We start from the raw sequence: 26081 nt of genomic DNA, 5'->3' as shown, positions 1-26081 counted from the left end.
TATCAAATAGGTATAGTTTTTCTAATCTCTCTCGTTAGCTCCATATTGCCTTCTCGGGTATATCCACTCACCTTGAGAATATAAAAACTGTTAATGTGTCCCTCGTACTCGACAGCCTGATATTGCTTTCCGGAGTATGTTCGCTCCCCTGTGAAATATGGAATCATCTCTCCCGATCAGTTTGTTGAAGGTATAAACACTCGTACATAGATAATACAAAGGTGGATAGGTCAGCCTTTGCACTATTACAGGTATTTCCAAAGATGATAATGAGGTATGCACATTTATAATCATTAGCTTATGTTATGTTAGGTTAGGTCCTGATATTGGCTTCTCTATCAGTTTGCCACAGGTCTGGTCAGGTCAGGTCAGTCCATATACTATTGCAGACATATCCAAAGGTGATACTGAGACATTTACATTTTTTATTCATTAGGTTGTTAGGTTTGGTTAGATTAGATTAGGTTAAGTTCTGATACTGGCCACTCACTATCAGCTTGTGGTTAGGTCAGTTTTTCACACTATTACACGCATTCCCAAAGGTGATAATGAGGCATACACATTTTTTATTCATTAGCTAAAGTTAGGTTAGGTTAGGTTAGGTTCTGATATTGCCCTCTCCCGACCAGGTTGTCACAGGTACTCCATTATCCTATTACAGGTATTTCCAAACGTGGCAATGAGCTATACACACATTTTTTATTCATTAGCTAAAGTTAGGTTAGGTTAGGTTAGGTTCTGATATTGCCCTCTCCCGACCAGGTTGTCACAGGTACTCCATTATCCTATTACAGGTATTTCCAAACGTGGCAATGAGCTATACACACATTTTTTACTCATTAGCTTGGTACCGGCTTCTTCCTATCGGGTCGACGTGGGTAGACGTGCGCTCCTACAAGAATATATAAAGGTGGTATTGATCAGGGAGCGTCGTGGGTGACCTTGAGGGGGTGTAAGGAAGGCTAATGGCTGGGGGGGTGGGGGTGGGGGGGGCGTGACGTCATCTGGGGGCTGACTTGGCAGTCATTTTTTTTAGGGGGGGGGGGCGTCCTTTATGTAGTCAATGATAAAGTAGGAAGTAGATTAGTATGGCGGAAGAGGAAGTATGTTGTGGAATCAGGAAGTGATAAGGAAAATTGGAGGAAGAGGAAGGAAAGGAAACGGTAATGAACAGGGGAAGACTAGGAGGAGGAGAGAAGGCAGAAGGGGGAAAGCTAAAGGGAAGGGAAAGAGGAAATGAGGAAGTGGAAGAAGAGAGAGATAAGGTTAGGAAGGAAAAGAAACCGCAATAAATAAGGGGAGACGAGAAGGAGAAAAGGCAGAAAAGGGATAGCTAAAAGGTAGAGAAAAAGGGGAAATGAGGAATGAAGGGAAGAGAATGAACAAGCAGGGTAACAATGACAGTAACTAGGGCAAGAAGAAATGGGAGAGAGCAAGCAGAAATGGGACAGAATGAGGGGCAGGGGGGCAGGAAATGAAGAAACGGGGAGAAGAGAGAGAGAGAGACTGTGTGTTGAGGGGGGGGGGGGTGCAAGGAAGACAGTAAGTTAAGCAAGAGGAAACGAAGGAAACGGAAGAAAGAACGTAGAACTGGGATAAGATAAAGGATAGGAAGGGAGGAATTGAGGAAGAAACTTGTAGGAGAGAGAGAAAGAGAGAGAGAGAAGGTGGGGGGGCCAAGGAAGTCAGTAAGTTGGGGAAGAGGAAATTGGGGAAACTTAAGGGGAAAGGCATAACTTTGAATAAAAAGGGGCAGAGAAAGTGGAGATGAGGAATAGGGAAGAGAAAGTTGGAAAGTTTCGTTTAGTCGGCGCAACATCTGTAGGGAATAGAAGGAGGGTAAGGGAGATAGTAAGTGGAGTAAGAGGAAGTGGAGGAAACAAGGAAAAACGCAGAAATGGGATGAATAGGCCTAAGTGGAAACGGAGAGAAGGTTGAAATAAAGGGGAAGAAAATGGGATATGGAGAAAGGAAATGTGGAGGAAATTATTCGTACGTTTCCTTCCCTCCACTTACATTTCCACCATTTCCCTCCACTTACATTTCCACCGTTTTCACTCTCCTTCCATTTCCTCCTTTTCCTCTTGTCCTGCTCCTTATTTCCACTTCGTCCGTTAGCTCCCTTTCCTCTTGCATTGCCTCCTGTTTTCACTCCTCTTCCGTCTCCTCTTTATCCTTTTTGTCTTACTTCCTTGTCTTCCTTAGCCTTTCCCCATCAGTTCCTCTTTCCCTGCCTTCTACATTTCCCATTTCTCCTTTCTCCTTTCCTCCTCGTCCTCCCCTATTTATAACATGACCCTTCTTTTCCTCTTTCCTTTCTTCCTGTCTTCCTTACCATCTCTCTCTCCCCATATCCTTCACTTCCTCTTACTCCCTGCCGTCTATCTTTCCCCATTCTCTCTTCTCTCATAACCTTTCCCTCCTTTTCATCTTGCCTTACTTTCTATCTTCTCTTCCTCACCGCTATCTCCTTTCCCCCTTAATACCTCGCCTTCCGTCCTAAAGATGATCCTCTCTTCGTCGTAATGAGCTAACGTGTTGGTGGAGGCTGCGGGTGTGTTGGTGGGTGGGTCTCAAGATGGTTTGTTTTTTTCCTTCCTCTTGTATTCTAGTTCGTGATTGGTCAGTAGCTATATATGTCTCCACCTGATGATGACCTCTTCAATGCCTAATGGGTGTGTGATTCTAAACTGACCTCTCAACCCCTGCAAAGTCTGTCCCAACCTAAGCTACCTTACTCGAACCTCATCTAACTTTGGCACATACTCAAAAATGACCCTTAAGAAATCAAAAATATCACCACACTCGGGTCTAGAATGACACAACCACACCTAACGCCTCATCTTTTCCCATAACCCCCGACAACTCTATTCTGACGTGACTATTAACTTCATCTAACTTCAGTACAAACTCAAACACCACTGATGAAAATAAAATGAATAAAACCGGTTGTAAGGGGGTGGGTACTCGTTTTGTTCTTATTTTTCTTTTATTTTCAAGTGTGTGTGATTGGATGTTACCTTCTACATTAACACTATCACCATAATCATCATTTACGATTTTTTTTATAATTCCTTTGTCTTTTTAAATAGAGTTGGTAATATCGATTCTAGGTGTGGGTGTGGGCGTGGGTAAGCGTGGGTGTGGGTGTTCTACGAAAAACGTGAGGCACCGGTTTTTTTTTTCCTCTCGTCCTCTCTCACGCACCGCCTTAATCGTTCTCTTCCTTTATTATTTTCCTGGATTCTATTTTTCTTTCTTTTTCCGTAACATTATTATAATTATTTTCATTTTTATCATTATTATTATTGTTGTTGTCTTTGTTTATCTGCATAAGCATATATTTTTTTGCTGGTTTCCACATTGGATTTGACCTTCAATGAATTCATGAACCGGTTTTATTTATTTTATTTTCATCAGTGGTGTTCTAATATCCTTTCTGGCCTTAGTATATATTTGTACCATGAATGTGAAAAAAAAACCACTCATGAGAACTCAACTAATCTTTGTGGCCTTTGGAAATATTTGTACCATGAATGAAAAACACGCATAAGCACTCGAATAATCTCCTTTCTGACCCTTAGAAATCTTTGTTGTGTGTTGCGAAAGCCTCTGAGAATACGGACTTTTACATGCGCTCGAGAGGTTCTTTTATCTTATCCCATGCATACTGATGACGCGCCGCCGCCAAACACAATCTTGACGCCCACATGCCACGTCCTTTCCACTTTAACTTTTGTCTTACTTTGATGAATCACACTATTAATTATTCACACAAGAGCTGACCCTAATTGTTTCCTCGTGGATAACAACTGTACTGAGAATTAGACGGCTCTAGGAAATTGAAACGTTTTAGAATTCTGCCTCAGTTGTGCCAAAGTTCTAAGTATTTCCGAGGAACCTTATACAGCCCCTCCCCCTTCGCAGATCAATACTACCCAATTCCCATATCAAACCACAGCTACCATTGGAACTACTACCATTTCCACCCGCCATTTCTCCCATAAGACCTTTTTTCACAATCTCTCGCATGGTTCCTTTCCTCAGTGATATTTAATTGTCGTAAACATTGCAGCGTCACATTATTTTCTGTCTATTACTTCCTCCACTTCATCACATCCACTCTGTTCGAATTAGCGTTCAAAATAAGACCCTCCCACGCCAGTCTCGCAAATACCAATAAAATTCCACCCTTTCCAGTATCCGCCAATCACATTCGGCTTCAGTTGGAGAAGGGGCGTGGCTTACTTATGGATTGGCCAGTGGTGAGGGAAGGGGGAGGGGCTTATCTGCGGAGTCAAAGTGAACAGAACTTAATCAGGCTTGTTTATCTGTGTAGTTACCTGATTAGTAAGCGACCTTTTTTTTTTATCTTATCAGCAATGTTGTGTGTATGTGGATATGTTACTTGTGATTCTCTCTCTCTCTCTCTCTCTCTCTCTCTCTCTCTCTCTCTCTCTCTCTCTCTCTCTCTCTCTCTCTCTCTCTCTCTCTCTCTCTCTCTCTCTCTCTCTCTCTCTCTCTCTCTCTCTCTCTCTCTCTCTCTCTCTCTCTCTCTCTCTCTCTCTCTCTCTCTCTCTCTCTCTCTCTCTCTCCACTGTAGTCTGTTTGATATGTTTTCCTCCTCCACCACCACCGTCACAACTACTACTACTACTACTACTACTACTACTACTACTACTACCAACACCACCTTCGTATCTTATCACCAACTAATATTACTCCCGGTCTTCGTCCCTCCTCACCTCACCTCCCTCCCTCTCCTCCACCACGCCCCTCCTCCTCCCCCTCCCCTCCTCTTCTCCCTTCCTCCTCCTCACCCCTGTTCTGTATCGCCATTCTGTATCACATTCTCCTTTTCACTTACACCGCTTCTCTCTTACGCTTGCCATGCTTACCCTGATAATTGGGGGTATAATTCTTCCTCCTCTTTGTCCTCCTCCTCCTCCTCGCTGCGCTCTCGCCAACGTTTAACTTGTCCTTTTAGTGGAGTGGGTATATCTTTTTTTTTTTTTATTTTTTTTTTAATTCCTGTACGACGATAGTTGCTTCCATCCGTGTCATGTGTCAGGGGCAAGGAATGTTGGGGCCTTTTTGTTCGTGTTCAGTTTCCTGTTCTTCTGAATCCTCCTCCTCCTCCTCCTCCTGATCTTGCTCTTTTGTTTCTTCATTATTTTTCTCCTTATTTTCGTTATGAGCATGTTTACGGATGCACCTTCTTCCTCTTTTTTTTTTTTTTTTTTTTTTGTGTGTGTGTGTGTGTGTGTGTGTGTTGCGTCTTGTCCTTGTTTTGCTCCCCCCTCCTTTTATAACATCTCTTCCTCTGCCTCCGCCTCCTCCTCCTCCTCCTCCTCCTCCTCCTCCTCCTCCTCCAGGGCGTGCAGTCTGCGGGGAAGGATCAAAAGCCTGTGTTACTTACTAATTTTGTCCTGATCGTGAAGGCCCTATAATGACGAGCTGCTCTCTCTCTCTCTCTCTCTCTCTCTCTCTCTCTCTCTCTCTCTCTCTCTCTCTCTCTCGAAAAACCTCCTTATCTACTTTTTTTCTTACATTAGTCTCTATTTTCTTTATTTATATGTCTTCAGTTATTATCAGCATCTTTTTCTTCTTCTTCTTCTTCTTCTTCTTCTTCTTCTTGTGTTTGTTGTTATTGTTCCTTTATTTACAGTTCTGCATCTTGTTCTGCTCTTCCACTTTTTTTCATATATTTTCTTTCTTCTTCTTCCTCTTCTTCTTCTTCTTCTTCTTCTCCTCCTTCTTTTTCTTCTTCTTCTTCTTCTTTCGACCTCTCCTCCTCCTTCTTCCAATCAATATCACTCCGCTGGGAAACTCGGATCCAGAATTCACTCGCATCTTCTCCTCCTCCTCCTCCTCGTCGTCCTACTCCTCTTCCTCCTCTTCCCATCACGCGTCGCCTGGCAATTTAAGGAGATGAATAATGAATCAGACGAAGCGTTTCTCTCCAATTGACCGCTTTTTTCTTCTCTTTTTTCCTCCTCCTCCTCCTATTTTTGGTACCCATTGACTCGGTTCAGATAATTAAGTAATTTTATTTTCTGGTCTTCTCCCTCGTGTGTGATTTACTATTATATATATATTTTACTACTACTACTACTACTACTACTACTACTACTACTACTACTACTACTACTACTACCATGGAACAAGTTTTAGGTCAGTTAGTGTGGTTATTATTATTACTACGGTACTTCTACTACTACTACTACTACTACTACTACTACTACTACTACTACTACTACTACTACTACTACTACTACTACTACTACTACCATGGAACAAGCTTGAGGTCAGTTAGTGTGGTTATTTATTTATTTATTTATTTATTTTACAGCAAAGGAAACAGCTTAAGGGAAAAAATAAAATAATTGATTGAATGCTGTTATTGAAGGAGATTTTTGGTATACTGATGTACCGCTTAGTGTGTGACAGATCGTAAACAATAGACTTACAGGAACTGCCTTGTGTGTGTGTAGGTAGGTCGTCCTTTCCTAGTATTCGTCTGATATGTGTAGGATGCGATGACATTTACCAGAGAGAGAGAGAGAGAGAGAGAGAGGGAGAGAGTTCGGGAAAGTTATATAAAAGAGGTTGATAAAAAAAAAAGGTGGGGATGGACGTAAAATAATATGGAGTTTTGGATACGAGGATGCGTGAGGGAAGAGGAGGAGGAGGAGGAGGAGGAGGTTAGCCAAGATGAGGAAGGTAAGGGGTAGGTTGTTGGGGGGAGGGGGGCGGTGAGAGGGTGAATAAAACGAGGTGAACTAATAAGAGAGAAGGGAAGGGGGAGGGAGAGGAAAGACTGGTAAGGACGCATGTGAGGAAGAGCGAAGAAGGAGACGAAGAAAACGTGTAAAATGAACCCGTGCAGATCCTCACTAAATAACAGGGGACGGTGGCTAATTACAGGGTGTCATGGTAATTAAGAGGTAGAAGGTAGAGTGAGACATGGGGAGAGGGAAAGGGACGGAAGGAAGGTAGGGAGAGAAAGTGAAAAACAGGGGAAGGTTGTGAATTAGTGAGACGTGGGAGAAGTAAAGGGAACAGAGGCAGGGTGTGTGGTTTCGTGACACGGGTTGGCAGGGGAAAGGAGGGACGAGGAAAGGAAAGAAAGACAGGGGTGAGTTTCGTGACAATGGGAGGCAGGGAGAGGGAGTAAGAGGCATAGTAGAGGTATCGTGACTTTTGTAAACAGGAGAAAACAAGGAGACTGACAGGGAGAGACAGATGAAGATAGACTGCGTGGATGTTTCGTGACAAAGGTTAGCAGGGGAGGGAGGGACGGGACAGGGAAGGAGAGGCAGGGTATGTGGTAACGTGACAAAGGGGAGCAGGGGAGGGAGGAAGAGGCAAAAACACAAGAGGCAGGGTTTGAAATTTCGTGACAAGAGAAGGCAAGGGAGTAAGACACGAGACAGGGCAAGAGAGGCAGGGTATAAGGTATCGTGACAAAGGGAGAAGGTAGGGAAAGGAAGCAGTGTGTTGGGTTTCATGACAAGGGGGAGAAATAGGGAAAGACAGGGAAAGAGTAACAGGGTGTGGGATTTCGTGGCATAGGGAAAGGCAGGCAGGGTAGAGGTTACGTGACAGGAGAGGCAGGGGAAGAGGAGGCAGGGTATTGGGTTTCGTGACAAGGGAAAGGAAGGGAGGGAGGGTAGATGTTTCGTGACTGTGAGAAGTAGAGTGGGTGGAAGCTCCGTAACAAGGGGAGGCAGGGCGGCAGGGGCTCGTTGGGGTCCGTGACTGCGGTGCGGAGAACGAGTGTTACGTTATGGACGAGAGTGACGCCGGGTCTGCTGACGTCAGGGGGCAGCGAGTGACGTCAGCACCATGTCCGGGAAAGGCTTCTGTGTTATCGGCCGATGCTTGCTGGTGATGGCGGTGTTGATGGTGGTGCTGATGGTGGTGGTGGTGGATGGTAATGGATCTTTCCGTAAAACTCATGTGGGATCTTTTTTTTTTTTTTCTTTCTCTCTCTCCCTCCTTGTTTTCCATTTTCTCCTCCTCCTCTTCTCCTCCTTCTCCGGTTCATCTTCTCCGTCTTCTTGTCCTTGTTCCTTTTCCTCCTCCTCCTCCTCCTCCTCCTCCTCCTCCTCCTCCACCTCCTCCTCCTTTCCATTCACCCCAATTATTTGTCTCAGAATTTTTTTTTTTCCCTCCCTTTTTCTCTTGTTAGTGGAGATATCTTCCAGTTCTTTTTCCCTTCCTTAGATCAATAAGCCTTCTCATTAAGCCTCACCTATACGATGGCGGTAATGATTGTTTTCCGCAGGTAGGGTACAGGTAACCAGAGCAACGCAACTCACCTGGCCGATAACAAAATCCACCTGCTTACCTGAGGGACAAAGGTTATTCTCGTTATCTCTCTCTCTCTCTCTCTCTCTCTCTCTCTCTCTCTCTCTCTCTCTCTCTCTCTCTCTCTCTCTCTCTCTCTCACACACACACACACACACACACATACACGACGCGGCGTTTTGATGGTATGTGTTTAGGGGGCGGGGGGCAGATGTTTGGACTGAGTTGTCGGGGTGGAATGTGTGTGTGTGTGTGTGTGTGTGTGTGTGTGTGTGTGTGTGTGTGTGTGTGTTGGAGGGAAGGGGGGCGAGTGGGGGGGGAGGTAATTGGAGTCTAGCCATTTGCATCTAAAGGGTTATTATGGAATGTATGCAATTGTTACACCTTTATTGTTATTATCATCATCATCATCATCATCACTAACTATACCATCATCATCATCATCACCATCACTAACTACCAGTATCATCGTCATCGTCAGCCATTATTACACGTGTTGCAATTAAGACGTTGTTTACTTCCCGTGCATGCTGACGTCACCGCATTGTATCGTGTGTGTGTGTGTGTGTGTGCGTGTGTTATTCCTAGCATGGCGGCCGTACCTGTCATGCCTCGTCTTCTTCGTATAAGTGAAGTAATGACGTTTGTGATCCTTGGCCCATTTGGTTCTTTTCTCTATTTACTCGCAGCCCTCTTTTGTCACCTCCCCGCGTGCGCCTTCCCCTCCTCGTGGTGTCTCTTGGGTTGGGTTGGGTGGCGTATTTTCAATCTCTCTTTAGGTCCACGGTGTAGTGTAATAGTTTGTGTTGTTTCTTGGTCTATTTCCACTCAGCTAATGCTCTTTTCTTTCTTTCTTTTTATCCCTCCCTTGTTAGTATTTCTTGTGTTGTCTTTCTGGGCCTTGTTACCTGTCCGGGGTGGTAGTTCAGGAGGTCATTAGCTGTATTTCCTGTCAGGTAAGCTTCCTTTTTTCTTTCTTTCATTTTGTCCTTTTCATTGTAGTATTTCTCGCGTTTTCTTCTTCTTTGGCTTTGTTTGGGGTTCTTTGTTTGCTGTCGTGGGTGGTGATTTTCTTTCCTGGATTTCTTACCTGGATGACCTCTCTCTATGAGCCATGCTAGAGTTAACCGTCAGGCAAAGAACCGAAAGGTCTCACCAACCAATGCGCCAGCCTATCCAAGCTCATCAAACAACAGAACATAATCCAATAAGACATAGGCTGGAAAGTGCATTGGGAATCCATTTCATATGGTCAGGGATCTTTCTTCCTTTTTCTTTCCCTATTCAGGGTCGGGGTCGTGAATGTGAATTCTCCACGTATTTCTGTGTTTGTTGTTGTTCATCTCCATCTCTCTTCCTTAGATCTTCTCCGTTATTATATATATCCACCTTGTTTTTTCCTCTTCTTCTATTTCCCTGCACTTCCATTTTCATGACTTCCCTTCCTACATGATCTTCCCCAACTCTCAGGGATAATAGATGATAAGTCCATGGACGGTGGAGGGCGCATGCTGTGTGATAGTTTGCGTCGTTATTGGATGATCTATTTCCACTCAGTCATCGCTCTTTTTCCGTCTTCCTTGCTGGCTTGGGGGTGGGGGGAGGGGGGTAATTCCACTCTGGCAATGCTCTTTCTATTTCCACCCAATTATCCCTTTCATGTTTGTTTGCTGTCCTGGGGGGGGGGGGGGGTTGGCGAGGGGGAAAGTGCATTAGGTCCTCGGTATAAGAATGCAGTGGTGGATGTCGTCTTGTGGAGCGCGGGTGGGTGTCAGTATTATCACACTCCGCCAATGACGTCAGTAGTATTTTCACGTAAACAGTTACCTCACTACACCTCCTCCTGCAGACTCATCACGATAATACCCCGCCCGGGTTGGCCATAAGACTGTTTTACCGTTTAGTTTGATTGCCTCCTTTGCGCCGTAATAATGTCAGAGGGTGATGGTTTACCTGTATACTTCACGGCGACCCTCGTGCACTTCGTTTTCTTTTACGTAGAAGAATGATGACGACGATGAAGCACTTATAAGATTCGCTGCATGCATGGGTGTTTCTGATGCGTCCTATTATCGTTATATACTGGCCCTGTGTGTGTGTGTGTGTGAGAGAGAGAGAGAGAGAGAGAGAGAGAGAGAGAGAGAGAGAGAGAGAGAGAGAGAGAGAGAGAGAGAGAGAGAGAGTCCGTCTGTCTGTCTGCTAATGTTTTAACAGAATAAGATTTATATTTCAAAGAGAGACAGACAGAGACATTCACAAACAGACAGAGTTCAAAGGGGCGTGTGGCTTTTATCTCTTGTTTCTTGGTCGCATTTAAACTGTAGAGAAGGAGGGGAAGGCAGAGGAGGAGGAGGAGGAGGCCGAGTTATAGCTGAGTTGTCACAGAATAGGAGGAAAAAAAAGTTAAGTTGAGAGGACGTGTCTGTGGGCCTGTGCATGGGGTCACGTGAGGCTGGGGTGTCGTAGGTAAGAAGCCACTAATGTTACTCCTGTGGGTGTTACTCTCAAGATGGGGTCGAGTATGTGAGTGTGGTATAGGAGGCTGGGCTGTGCTGCTTTGGGCGTCGAGTTGGCTAGATTATACCTCTTTTTTGCGTCAAAGGAAACGGACCAAGGGCTAAACTGGATATAAGAGGGGAAAAAATAAGGTATGGGAGGCTGGGGGCTGCTTTGGCTGTCGAATTGGCTGGATTTATACCTTTTATTTGCGTCACAGGAAACAGACCAACGGCTTGGCTAGACAGGATATGAAAGAAGGAAAGAACAAAACTCAAGACACTTACTCATATATAAATAAAACAATGATACAAACTACTCGGATTTATTATAAGCTGAGATAGGATACACTTAGTAGAGACTGGCTGAGTAAGACACGGAGGGATTGTTTGTGTATTTGAAGGGTGACTATGAAAATAAAAATTGGTTCTGACATCATGAGGCTCTGAAGAACTCTTATGGGTGTGTGTGAAGGGGGTAACGCGGTGTGGATATCCGTCTTTGTAATGGTTGGTTTGCTGGGTGACTGTCTTAAGATGGTATACTAATAAGTACTAGTATGTAATTATCTTGCAATGGAGAAGTAATAGGCGAGGAGATACGATAACAAGTGTGTGTGGATGAAGTGAGGTAGATAATGTGTTTTTGTGACCTTGGTGGCGGTAAAGAGAGAAGAGGTGGATATGTGAGGTAGAAACAGTATTGTGAATATTTATTAGTAGGTGAAGGTGATGGAAGAGAGAACAGGTGGGATATGCAAGGTAGGACGATGGTGTGAATGTTTCTTGGTAGGTACAGGTAATACAGGTGGTGGTGATGGTGGTGGAGGGGACAGGTGGTAATGTAAAGAGTAAGGTAGCGTGACAATGTTGGTTGGTAGGAGATTCAGATGATGCTGATGGAAGAAAATACAGGTAGATAACGCAGGACGGGTAATGTGAATGTTGGTCGGTAGAGATAACACAGGTGGTGGTGGTGGTAGAGAGGGTAGATGAATAATTAACATAGGAAAAGTATTGTGAATGAATCTTGATAGCCAGAGATACATAATACAGGTGGTGGTGGTGGTGGTAGAGAGGACAGGTTAAATACGTCAGGTGGGAAGAATTGATTAGTATTTGTAGGCGGAGGAAGTACTTGTGGTGGTGGAGGTGGAGGAGAAGGAAGAGACAGGTGAATTTATTATCAGACAGGGAGATAAAAAGCGAATGTTCAGAGAGATAATGCATGTCACGGCGGTAGTGGTGAAGAGGAGAGGAGAGGTGGAGATAATCATGTAGGAAGATAGTGAGATTTTTTGGGGGGGTGACAGATAAGAGTAAGTTATTAACCACCCAAAGCAGAACACACACTCACTACAACACGTTCAATACATGTCCCAAACTTGTTCCAACACAGAATACAAGAGGTGGAGTGCTAATCATGTAGGAAGATTTTTGAGGAGACGGATAATAATAGTTAGTTTATGAACCGCCCAAAGCAGAACACACACTCACTACAACACGTTCAATACATGTCCCAAACTTGTTCCAACACAGAATACAAGAGGTGGAGTGCTAATCATGTAGGAAGATTTTTGAGGAGACGGATAATAATAGTTAGTTTATGAACCACCCAAAGCAGAACACACACTCACTACAACACGTTCAATACATGTCCCAAACTTGTTCCAACACAGAATACAAGAGGTGGAGTGCTAATCATGCAGGAAGATTTTTGAGGAGACGGATAATAGTTAGTTTATTAACAACCCAAAGGACGACTCACACACAACAACACGTTCAACACACGCCCACAACTACTTTAGCTAACACAGAAGAGGTGGAGTGCTAATCATGTAGGAAGATAGATATATTATAGGAGACGGATAATAATAGTTAGTTTATGAACCACCCAAAGCAGAACACACACACACTACATACAACACGTTCAATACATGACCAAACTTTATCCAACACAAAAGTAAGTAACACCTATATACCTATAAAACAAGGAACAACACGACATCACCACCATCACCTGTGTTATCTCTACCTACCAAAATTCACACTACCTGTCCTACGTAAGCTACCTGTCCTCTCTACCACCACTATCACCTGTATCGTCTCCTACCTGTACCATCTTTCACACTATCTGTCCTTCGTTATCTGTCTGTTTGTGTTATTTCTACCTACAAAAATTCACACTACCTGTCCTACGTAAGCTACCTGTCCTCTCTACCACCACTATCACCTGTATTGTCTCCTACCTGTACCATCTTTCACACCTACCTGTCCTTCGTTATCTGTCTGCACAAGTTAAGTCAATATTTTTAAACGCCCCGGGCTCACATTAACACTATTTTCCAAGGCCATAAAGAAGACTAATCGTATTTTCATGGGTGCTTTTTCCCGTTTAATATGCGGAAGTCAGGTAAAGCTATCACCAGCCTCACAAAACAGTCTATACAAAACAACGTCAACTTATACGAGAGGCTTTTCAAACAGGCGTAGCGAGACGTCAATACGTGTAACAATACAGGCTTTATAGAATCACACGTCAGCTACTGTTTATTAGCGGGTACTATACTGCGATTCATGGCGCTTTACACATGCATCCGTGGTGGTGGTCAGGGAGTGGATGGGAAAGGGGGTGCAGGTGAGGGAAGGAAGATGGTGGTGTGGATAGATGGGTGTGGGGGGAGCGGATAACGGGTGCGTCCTGCTTACTTGATCGTTGTGTTCGGCCTTGCCCTTGCCTTATACGGTTGACAGCTATGGTCTGGTTTGGTCTGGCTGGTGGCTGTCTGTCTGTCTGATTGGTGAGATGCTTGCTGAATGGGAGGCTGCAGTGGGCCAGTAGGTGAAGGGAGGGCAGGATAAGTGGCTGGCTGACGGGAGAAGTTGAAATTGAAGGTAGGTGATGGGTTGAATGGAGGACTGCTTGAGAGGACTTGATGACAACCTTGTGGCTAGCGGGAGATGTGGAGGTAGCATTGAAGGTTTGATGGATGACCGGAGAGGGCTGAGTGGGTGCCAATACATACCTGGTTGGATGATGAAATAGCTGGGAAGACTGTTTCGAGGGGGGACTGGGAGAACGATTAGGACTGAAGACTGCATAGCTGGATGGATGACGAAATAGCATGACCGGACAGGGCTGAGAGGGTGCCAATACATACCTGGTTGGATGATGAAATAGCTGGGAAGACTGTTTCGAGGGGGGACTGAGAGAACAATGAGAACTGAAGACTGCATAGCTGGATGGATGAGATGGTGTAGGTCAATGCAATTTTTTTTATATCATAGCAAAGGAAGCAGCTCAAGGACAAAAGAAGAAGAAAAAAGTCCACTAAACACTTCTGTTAAAATAAAAATAAAAAGTAGATTAGAGCGGCCAGAAGAGAGATCGCTTTCAGATGGAGAGGTGTCTAGTTAGCTGAAGAGGTAGGGGGTAGACCATGGAGGTTATATTTCGGTAATACGTTACATAATTTAACCTCCTTGGGCTGGACAGATGAGTGGCTTGCAATGGAGTGGTTAAGTGTTTTATTTATTTATTTATTTATTTTTTACAGCAAAGGAAGCAGTTCAAAGGGAAAAAAAGATTAATAAAATCCCCGGTAATCACCACCCCTATAAAAGACTGCATAGATGAGTGGCCAAAAAGAGAGAATGGTAGGATGCAAGATCTAAATGAACTAAATCTAAATAGACCTCAGTAGACCTTGGGTGGAGGAGCGCTGAGGGAGGCCGTGGGGAAACAAGGAATGCTGTCGGGTTGTCCAGGCGCTGCATCACTAATGGAGGCGAGTGGCACCCACGTCACGGGCTGTTTACCGCGGGACTCGAACCGGGACCAGGGAGGACAACAGGTGGGGGGGCGAGGTGAGGGGTGGTGTGGTGGTGAGGGGAGCGTCGAGGGGGGCACTATTTTTTTTCTCTAGTGGGATTATTATGAATGCAGTGAGTGTATATGTGTTTTGATTTGGTCTTTTTGTTTGCTTCTTTGTTCATTTCTTTCAACCTTTTTTTCCTTTCTCTTTATTTCATTCTTAACTTTCTTCCTTTGTTTCCTTATTTTTTATTCTTTCATTATTTACTTCCTTCTTCGTTTCTTCTTTCCTGCTCTTTCCTTCCTTCCTTCAGTCAGTCAGTTATTCAGTCTTTCCTTCCTTCTTCCGTCCTTCCTTTTTTTCACATTGTCTTTTCTCCTTCATTCCTCTACTCCTTCCTTCTTTCGTTTCTTTTTTCTTTTCTTTTTTCTTTCACTCACTGCTCTGTTATCCGTGAGAACAAACATAAAAGAAGGAGACGTTTGCTTAACACCCATACGCGTTGCCGAGGAGGAGGAAGAAGGAAGAGGAGGAGGAGGAAGAGGAAGAAGGAGGAGGAGGAGGAAGAGGAGGACACACGACAACAACAACATATACGCGGCTTTTCACTTGCAATAACAACACATCTTACCCATTGGCCTCCTCCTCCTCCTCCTCCTCCCCTTCCTCTCCTTCTTTGTCAATCTCCTGTATTGCCTCTTCTTCTCTGTTGGGTAACTCAACACCGCAGAAGAACAGGAGATAGTGAAGGAAGGAAGGAAGAAACGAAGATGGAAGGAAGGAATGATTGAATGAAAGAATGAAGAAAGGTTAGAGGATGGAAGGAAAGAATATGGAAAAAAGAAACCAAGAAGGAAAGGAAAGAAGTATTGAAAGAACGACTGGTTGCATTAATGAAGGAAGGAAGAAAATAGAGGAATGAAAGAATGTATAAGTATATGAAACGAAGAAACAAAGAGGGGGGAGGAAGGAAAGGATGAATGAAAGAAAAAAAGACAAGAAAGAAGTATTGAAAGAACGAATGAATTAATGAAGGAAGGAAGAAAATAAATAGATAGGGAAAGGGAAGAAGGAAAAAGTTACTGAATGCGAAAGAAAGAAGAATCGAAGAATGAATGAAAGGAAAAGAAAGGAAAAAGGAAAGAAATACAGGAGCAGATATGAAGAAGACACTAGTAATAAATAAATAGAGAAGGGAAAGAACGAAAAAGTTTAAAAATACGAAAGGAAAAGAAAAAAAGAATCAAAGGGAGGAAGGAGAGAATGAAAGAAAAAGAAAGGAAAAAGGAAAAAATAACAGATAAGAAAGACTGTTTAGTAGCTACACAAACAGACAGACAGACGAGGGACAGCGTGGAGATCAAGTGACAGAGTTGAGAGAAGCAGTCAGTCAGTCAGTCAGTCAGTCAGTCGTTCTTAGATCACAGCGGTTCTTGTAGCGTGTCAGTCAGCGCCTTGTCAACGCCGCGTGAAGTGTACAGACGAGACAGTGTTGCGGGTAGGAGAGGAAGGGAGGGGGGTTGAGTCCGCTGGGGGGAGAGGATACTGTGATGTAGTCGGGTGATGCTTCTGTTTCTTCGTTTCCGGTTTCTTCTTTTTTTAACTGTTACTCCTCGTTTTTTTTTCTTTTTTTTTCATTTCTATTTTTATTTTTATTCGTTTTCTTCTTCGTGTTCTTACTTCTGTGGTTGTTTCATTACCCTTCTCCTTTTCTTAATTTTTTTTTTCATCTACGTCTTCATCACTATCATCGGCCTCATTATCATCATCATCATCTTCCATTACAACGATTCTGGGTCCATAAACACGAGGGAATGATTATATATCTGTAACTCATCTGCAAACAAAGTCCAAGAAAAAAAATCAGTAAAACAATCTCAATACAACTTATAAACACAAGGACTTTAATCTCACGGAATGATTAAGACCTAAAAAAAAAAATAGCATTGATAACAATAGCAATAATAACAATACATAGATACCTACAAGAAGAGAGAAAACCTTTGAATCATTCCTAGTCACTGAAAGCTTTAAAACACCACATCCCTCCGTCGCTCCTTCCACTGGGCCACCGGAAGCCGCTTATCCCGAGGTGCGGTGTTGACTGAGGATGAAGTACCAACTCGTGTGTGCCCGTGTTGTGACCCTCCTCAAGAGTACCTAACCTGTCACCTTTATTAGCGGAGAGACACCGTTAGTTCCCCCGCATATTGCTTGCTCGGGGTGTGTTTGTGTATAACTGTGAGGCATTAAACTGTATTGAAGTGTTTGTAGTCACGTAATATATGACAGGTTTGGTGCATATGTGTTCTTCATTTCTATTACACTGACTAGCCTTTGTTTTGTCTAAGATTCCATGGATAGTGTGTGGTGTTTTGTATACCTGTTTTATTTGTTTATTTATTTATTTATTTATTTTATTGCATTGAAGGCAGGCCAAGTACAAACCAAAATAGCAATAAAAAAAATTATAACAAGCCTACCTCCTAGAAAAAACGCTAAAGAAGATTCCTATACATAGATTAGTTATAGCTCGAGGTGGCTTGGTGCTCTTCTTTACGCGGGAAGTCATGGTTCTTGGCGTTGAATACACGTCTCATCAGTTTACTTAAGCATCCTGGTACACACACACACACACACACACACACACACACACACACACACGATGACAGGTAAACAGGAAATCATGGTTGGTACTGTTGGATGTATACGTCCGTCAAGTTACATCCTCTGAACATTCTAGTCAGTACTGGATGATAAGTTGAGCAATACAAGAACAAAAATAATAATAATAGTAATGATAATATAAACTGTAATGGACTGCCTGATCTTAGTATACAGTTTTGATACTCGGTAAATAGTACATCCTCTGAACATTCTAGTCAGTACTGGAATATAAGTTGAGCAATACAAGAACAAAAATAATAATAATAGTAATGATAATATAAACTGTAATGGACTGCCTGATCTTAGTATACAGTTTTGATACTCGGTAAATTGTACTTCCTCTGAACATCCTAGTCGGTAATGGAGTATAACTTGAGTAATACGAGAACTGAAATGATTATAATAGTAATGATAATATAAACTGTAATAGACTGGCTGATCTTAGTACAGTTTTGATACTCGGTAAATAGTACTTCCTCTGAACATCCTAGTCGGTAATTAAATATAACTTGAGTAATACGAGAGCAGAAATAATAATAATAGTAATGATAATATAAACTGTAATGGACTGCCTGATCTTAGTATACAGTTTTGATACTCGGTAAATAGTACATCCTCTAAACATCCTAGTCGGTAATGGAATATAAGTTGAGCAATACAAGAACAAAAATAATAATAATAGTAATGATAATATAAACTGTAATGGACTGCCTGATCTTAGTATACAGTTTTGATACTCGGTAAATTGTACTTCCTCTGAACATCCTAGTTAATGATAATATAAACTGTAATGGACTGCCTGATCTTAGTATACAGTTTTGATACTCGGTAAATTGTGCTTCCTCTGAACATCCTAGTCGGTAATGGAGTATAACTTGTTTCCCTCTAGGCAAATTACTTACCATATCAAGATGTAGCTCAAGTATCGTTATCGTCTGTAAACGTAGGTGTGACGTAGCTCCAGTTTCAGAGCAGCATTCGCCGACCCTTAGTCTCCTCTGGCCTCAAACTGTTGTCCACGTTATGTATGTGACGGTAGTTTGTGACGGAGCACCCGCGCCTGTGATTATGAAGTTAGTGACGTCAACACTTTCACATAATTTACGCCCGAGCAACATGCGTGAGATGTATGCAGGAGCACGTCCCCAGAAAATCATTTACACATTTACGTTAGTCAATGAAAGCGTGATCTATTGAAGTTTTTTTGGTTTAAGTAACGGTAAGTGGAATCGTGCGTGCCTAACGACCTTCCTCCTTTGATAATTTTATCGTGGAAGTATTTGTTTAATGTCGATTGGTTACCCGATCAAAGAAACTTATAACTTTACTTTCTTTTCATCGGTCAAACATTCTTGTGGTATCTTTAGTTATCGATTTGACTACCCACACGTGAAAAGAATGAGGACGGGCGATAGGAAACCCAATCCCGCCCACCTGTACACGCCCACTGCCAGGAGATCGAGATAATTAACCGGTGATTTGGGTATCGTTTAGCCCAGTAGATCATTAGAAGGGATTTGAGTATTGATTCATAGACACGTAGTAGAATGAACAAAGGAAGTAAAGAAGTAAGACAGGCCAGGGATAGAGAAGGAATGGAAGAGACGTGACTTAGGTAGATCCTCAGGTCAATCAGAGCAGTTTATTTAAGAACATATCAAGAACGTGTTGTAGGAAGGGCAAGGAAGGAAAGAGGTGAGACAGGACAGGAAGAGAGAGGATAAGGAATGGAAGCGACGTGACTTAGAGATATCGTATTCCTCAGGTAGATTAGAGTGATTTACATATTATATTAAGGACGTGTAGCAAGGACATCAGAGTGACCAGGTGAGGTAGGTCAGGTAGAAGGGAAAGGGGAGGGAAGACACCGTGATTTAGATGCTGTAGGCTTACTCCTCAGGTAGATCATTAGAAAGTGATTTGTGTCATTTTAATTAAGGAGGAGTGGCAAAGTTAATAATTTATACAGGTGAGTCAGACCAGGTGGAGAGAAAGGGAAATCGAAAGTTAATTAGGTATGCAGGTGTGTCAGGCCAGGTGGGTTGTGTCCATACTCCTTTGAACGTAGTCTAGGCCAGGTATAAATCACAGGTAGATAATTAAAAACTGATTAGTGTTCTGTATCAAGGACGTTTAGCAGCATCAAGGTCAGTGCGGGAAGCAGGTGAGCGAGGCCAGGTAGAGAGGAGATTGATAGAGTTGTGTTGATATTGTTTGTGAACGTAATAGGATATACTAATTGAAAACGGTTTTATTTATATATTTATACATTTCTGTAATAGGGACAGTGAAGGCAAAATATATTATAAAAAAGTGCCCTCGATATACACTTTTTTGTTTTTACAGTAAAGGAAGCAACTCAGGGGCAACAAAAAGAAAGTGTAGAAAAAAAGCCCGGTTATCGCTGCTCCCATCAAAGTGGAAAGCAAAGAGTGGTTTAATACAGTAGAATATAATTTGTTTCTACTGCAAATGACCCAATACCGTCCCGAGAGTCTTTGTTATGTGTACACGTGAATCACTTAGCTTGACTTATTGTCTGGCGCGTGTGTTTGTGCGTCTATAAGTACTACTCGGTGTGGCTTGTTGGAGAATGGGATAGCATCGTGGTGTGTTGGGGGGGGTGGGGGGTGATATGGGGTCGTTATTGGGGGGGGGTGATTGGGAAGCTGATGGTAGAGTATAAAGACTAGGACAGGGAGGAGTATACGCAGGAGGAAGATAAAAAATGAAAGGGAATAAGAATAGCAAGTCAAAGAAATGTTCGGGTTAAAAAAATAGGAAGGACAGAATAATTAGAATAGAAAGAAGTAAGGCGGAACTCTATACTGGTGGAGGTGGATGGGAACTCGAATAAGGGGAGGGGAAGGAGAAACTGAAAAATGGCGTGCAAGTGGAGGGAAAAGAGAAGAGGAAGGAAGGAAAGGAAGAGAGGGAGAACGAGAGAAAACACATCATGCTCTCATCTCAACATCAGTCCTATGTGTATGTTAGCATCTTCATCTCGTAACAAGCCAGGTTGATGATGTTCCTGCGTCGTCATCATCATCTCTTTTTTCCTCTGTTTACCTTCTTCCTTCCTTATTATCCTTATTATCCGTGTCAGAGAGAGAGAGAGAGAGAGAGAGAGAGAGAGAGAGAGAGAGATTACCCAATGAGAGAGAAAACAGAAAAGGAAACACCTCAGATATGCGCGCGCTCTCTTTGAAGCGGGGCGTGAACTTCAAAGAATTCCTTCCCACGGTGACTCGAGTTCCCTGAAGACGTGTTTCCTCCATAAAGTCTTCCTCGGATCCTTCCTTCCCTTGGGCGGTGGTGGTGGGGGGGAGGGGGGAGGGAGGTGATGGGGGGGGGGATGAAGGTGGTGGTGAGTCAAGGGAAGATGTTGCGGAAAGTGTTCCCGAAGTAAAGATGAGAGAGAGAGAGAGAGAGAGAGAGAGAGAGAGAGAGAGAGAGAGAGAGAGAGAGAGAGAGAGAGGCTTATGCAAAGAGTGACTATGCGATCATCCTTTGTATCAGCAGTGTGTGTGTGTGTGTGTGTGTGTGTGTGTGTGTGTGTGTACCGAACTGACCATACACACCACCCGGAAGCTGCTGATAGGATGAGTGGGTCACGCCCTGCCCTCGTGTGTGTGTGTGTGTGTGTGTGTGTGTGTGCTCCACCCGTGACTCCCGCTTTGAGCCATGTTGTAGCACCAGTGACCCCGCCCTTGCCATCCCTCCCTCCCTTCCCTCATTACTGGTGGCCACGAGCTACATATCAACCATCGCTGCTGATATGGGAGATGTGAGAAGGGCTGAGCCAGTGTCCTTGTGTGCTCTTGTGACTAACGTACCGGCTGACTGGCTGGCTGGCTGACGGACTGAGCGGCTGCCTGACTGATTGGCTGACTGAATGATTGACTTACTGGCTAACTGAATAACTGACTGGCTGGCTTCCTGGCTAAATGACTGACTGACTGATTTGTTTGTTTTTTGGTTGGTTGGCTGACTGGCTGGCTGGTTGGCGGTTCGTCCTTGGTCTAAATATACTAAGTAGTAACACTCTTGCTCTCCATCGCATGAAAGTATCAAGAGTCATCTAAGGTTAACTTAATTAAATGCTTCGATATTATGCTTTTTATGTCCCTCACATTAAGACGTTTATGTAAGTCCTTTTAGGAGATCTTGAAGTGATATAAGAATGACTTGCCTGCCTAACCTTTGTATTCCCTTGCTGGTTAAGATGTGCATGTTAGCTGTAGCGGCTGTAGCGGTTTGGTGCCTGCTGAAGTCCGCGGTGGAGCCTTACTACCTGCCGTGTTTTTGATCTGTTCTAGTGGGACGAAGACAAAATGCAGGTTGCTGACCGTACCGTCCGCTTTGCTGTGGAGACCGTGAGGTAGGTCGTCCCTTTGTTGCTCCTGACACACACACACACACACACACACACACACACACACACACACACACACACACCAAGAAAAAAACCCTGACTATATAAACAAACACAATAATCTTATGTGCGAGGTTACATCATGGCATTTAAATTTCAGTAACGTTAGACGTGCATCAGAGGCATTTGAACAATCTCATTAATATTAGACGCGGGAAAGAAGCTTTTTTAGTATTAGCAACAAAAACAGCGACAGTAATATCAAACGTTTGTTTTACTTCGACGCTGGTGCAGCTTCCAACATATTAATAATACCAAAAGCAGAGCAATAACTTTGCACATATTGCAGTAACAATAACCAACATCAGCGGATATTGAAAAAAAAAAACTAATAGTAATTGGGAGATGCTGTTGTCAAAATAAAAAAAAGCTTTAAGCGATGCTCACCTTTGTAGAGTTAGTTGAGCGTTATAGTGACTCCCAGAACAAGAAATAAATCTGTTTGGGTTGAAATTATGTATTATTGTTATTCTTAGTTTGTACAGAACTGTGATTAGAGAGAGAGAGAGAGAGAGAGAGAGAGAGAGAGAGAGAGAGAGAGAGAGAGAGAGAGAGAGAGAGAGAGAGAGAGAGAGAGAGAGAGAGAGAGAGAGAGAGAGAGAGAGAGAGAGAGAGAGAGCAAGCTCCACCTTCCTCAGGCAACGTCACCGTCAAGCGCAAGGTGTGATTGGCAGGGATTTCCCTGTGACCCAAACCTGTACACAGTTCAGGAATATGCAGGCGGGGGCGGGCCGAGGCAGGTTAGGTGGGCCGCGGCGACGGGCTGGCGGCGGCGACCCCTGCGTCAGGTGACTCACGCGTGACTAATTCAAGTACACGATGATGTCATGACGGTTTGGCATCCCCCCCCCCCCCCTCCTTCGTCCTTTTCTCCAGAGACGCGATGGGTGTACGTCATGGTATACGTGGTTGGTGACAGGTGATGAGGGAAATGGTTTGTCAGACGTATCATGAACCCAAATAACCAAGATAAGCCCGTGTGTGGGTGGGACCCTCGCCGTGCGGTGTGGGGGGCTGCATCAGGTGGAGGGAGGCATGTCGGGCGGGGCGGCGGGGCTCACCAAGGCGCCTCACCCACCCACTTCCCAAGCGATTTCGGAGCTGCCTCAGGAGACAAGAAGATAACGTTGTGCGTACTTGTCAGCCCATTATTTTAACGAAAGAGTGATATATTTTTTGTAGACCAAACGATTTCCTGCTTCTTGGAACACCGCGGCCACCAACATTTCTTGAGTCAATGTCAAGGTAATCCCAATACCTCACTTGATATGAATAGTAGTAGTAGTAGTAGTAGTAGTAGTGGTACTAAATTTTTTTTTATAGTGGTGGTATCGGCTTCAGTAACGCCTTTCGTTGGTTTTGTATACCACTGCAGTAGTAGCACAGTACAGTAGTCTACCAGTGGCAGCAGCTGCTGCAGACACAAAATTAGAAGCAACAAATAACGTGCAGTGCCTCAGCTGTGCCTGGCGGGGCGGGCCTTCAGCTCACCCAGAGACAAGGAAACTTCTTGGGCCTCCACTGGGTCTGCTATCTTCCTCCCCCGCCTCGCCGCCGCCCGAGATAGTGTGGAGGGGTGGTGGAAGGAGGGGAGGGCCCGTGGGTACTGCCGCTGGTGCCCCGCCGTCGCCCGCGCGCCGCCCAGACAGCCGCGTGTCACGGGGGCAAATTGAGGGAATCGTTTGAGACGCCTCGGGAAGTCTGGCTTACGTGCGGCCCGGCATACCGACGTGTTGTTTTTTTTTTTTTTTTTCCTGATGGTGTTGTCCCTGTTGTCCTCCCCCCCCCCCTTTTTTTCATATTTACTTGTTTTGCAAAATGTTGTGTGATGAGTTTAGCTACTTATTTGTCTAGCTACTAATAAATTTGTTCATGTATATTTTTCCTTATTTTTAAGTACTCGTTTATATTTTCTATGGATTAGGATAAAAAAAGCTGATCCAATAATCCCCCCGAGCTAGGTAGCCGAGCCTGTGCCAGCAGCTCTGCTAGGGTCACAAGAGAGCGCTGCCTCAACAAGAAACTGCCGAAAGTGGGATCGAACTCAACCTTTCGGTCCTAAGCTGAGCGAGCACCGCATCCATGGAACCACCTCTCTCCCCTCTCGTCTGTGTGTCATTAGTGAACAAGTGCGTGCATACCGCCTTCGCTAGGTAATTCGGTGGCAGAGTTATATCCTGTTAATAAGAGTATTCATAACCTCGTGTTAGACTGCAAGAGACAGTAATGGAGGTGGTGGTGGTGGTAGTAGTCAAGGAGGTTTAAGGGTGTTTTTTTTATTTATTATTTTTTTTACAGCAAAGGAAACAGCTCAAGAACCCCCCCCCCAAAAAAAACAATAATGAAAAAAAGCCCGCTACTGTGTGTGTGTGTTTGAGAGAGAGAGAGAGAGAGAGAGAGATCACTGTGGGGGACAAGGTCAATCATGATAGCAGTACACACACACACACACACACACACACACACACACACACACACACACACACACACACACACATGCACGAACATAGCGATAATGAAGAGGTTGTTGACCGTCTACACTGCCTCCTGTAAAGCAACATAGATACGTGCGTTTGAATATAAGTGCTGAAGAGTGCTTTGACGTGAATATCTGATGTGGGTGTAGGTGTGAGTAAACAGGATATACTTTGCTGTTGTGTGAAATGAGATGATTGGCAGGAAAATGGGTGTGTAGACGTGTATGGCGAGGGTCACTTTTTATATGATGGATTTGTTTTTAATTTTCTATGGTGACCCGTGTTTGGTGATTCCCTTCCCTGTCCCCGCACTCCCCTACGTGTGTGTGTGTGTGTGTGTGTGTGTGTGTGTGTGTGTGTGTGTGTGTGTGTGTTAATGCTTATCCTACGGTTTTATACGACTGTGCTGTATTTTATTTTATTTTTTTATTTTTATTTTTTAGGAGAGGAGCCAGACCAAGAGCCACACAAAATAGAAATATAACACTCACACGAAAACTATAGAGCCGCCATAACGAAGTAGTATAAAATTTAGGGTCAAAGGTGTCGATACTTCTCCCTTTTAAAAGATTAACGTTGAAAGGAGAACTCGAGTAGGAGGAAGGATTTAATGAGTCATGCCAGTGAAAAGGATAGAGCACTGAAGACACTGATTAACGCTTGAAATTTAGGCAGCACAGGGTTGATGAGTGGAATGTCTTGTGCAGCGAAGTCGCGAGAAGGATGGAGGGATGATGTTAGCAAGTCTAGACGAACAATTAACATAAAAAAACGATTAAATATAGCAAGGAATTCCAGAGACAAGCGAGAATTTGAGAAGAGGAATTTATGCGACGAACATCCTTTGACTACGGACCTCCACCCCTCCCCCTCCCCCCACCCATACCCCCCCCCCACACACACACACACGCTCCCCTCGTGTGATGCATACTTCATACAGGAACGAGTGTATTGGCACAAATGTATATATAGTATGCGTATGTATGACTGGGTCTGGTGTATATCGTGCAAGTTACTGTGAGGCGATGTTCGGAGCGTTAAAAGTTCGTTTAGGCGAAAATGAGTGGTAGTATATTACGGTAGATGAGGCTCTAATATAATGAGGTTGACTATGGCCGCATGCTTGGAGGCGACGCAGCTGTGCAGAACATGAGCGGCTTGACCTTGGAGGCGACCCGAGGGACCTTGCATGCTGTGGTCGAGACGCGGCTCCAATTAGCTTTTATCTTGCAATTGTAAACACACGGAGACACACACCTGCATTGTCGTCGTTAGGCCGAAATACGAGTCTGGTTGTGTGGTGCAGGCCGGCGAGTGAGTGATTAGCTGATCCCCGGGGTGCTGAGAGCCGTATATTTAAACATAACCTAAGCTCACATACTTCACAAGAGTTTCATAAGAGTGTTGAGCATTTTCAGGGCTAGTTCTGTGACTGGAGGTGTTCTGACCCTTCCTCTGGTCCTCGGGGTGCTAAGAGCCGTATATTTAAACATAATCTAAGCTCACATGCTTCACAAGAGTTTCATAAGAGTGTTGGGTATTTCCAGGGCTAGTTCTGTGACTCTGGAGGTGGTATGACCCTTCCTCTGGTCCCCGGGGTACTAAGAGCCGTATATTTAAACATAACCCAAGCTCACATGCTTCACAAGAGTTTCATAAGAGTGTTGAGCATTTTCAGGGCTAGTTCTGTGACTGGAGGTGGTATGACCCTTCCTCTGGTCTCAAGGGCAAAAACAAATGAAAACAAAACAAAAAAAAGCCCAATATGCGTTGCTACTGTAAAAAAAAAAAAAAAAATCAGATTAGTGGCCAAAGAAGGGTCAATTTCGGAAGGAGAAGGGTCTTGATATTCCCCTTGCTCTTAATATACAGATAAATG

At 43.9% G+C, this 26081-nt stretch overlaps 1 protein-coding gene across 7 annotated transcripts in view; it reads left to right on the top strand.

Annotated features, from left to right (window-relative positions):
* The window catches only part of LOC127004184 (cyclic AMP-dependent transcription factor ATF-1-like), a 70608-nt gene that overhangs the window by 20806 nt on the left and 23721 nt on the right, over positions 1 to 26081 (top strand). For 6 of the 7 annotated variants that reach the window (XM_050871672.1, XM_050871669.1, XM_050871668.1 and 3 more), the window contains exon 2: positions 21610 to 21671. The exons of the other annotated variant lie outside the window; for it this stretch is intronic. In XM_050871672.1, coding sequence (XP_050727629.1) covers positions 21610 to 21671 — 62 coding nt within the window. The remainder of the gene's footprint in view (positions 1 to 21609; positions 21672 to 26081) is intronic. 7 annotated transcript variants of the gene reach the window in all.

This window comes from Eriocheir sinensis, chromosome 27, assembly GCF_024679095.1.
Source record: "Eriocheir sinensis breed Jianghai 21 chromosome 27, ASM2467909v1, whole genome shotgun sequence".
In the NCBI taxonomy this organism is placed as follows: Eukaryota; Metazoa; Arthropoda; class Malacostraca; order Decapoda; family Varunidae; genus Eriocheir; species Eriocheir sinensis.
Note: the sequence above shows the minus strand (reverse complement) of the source record. Positions and strands in the feature narration are given on the sequence as shown.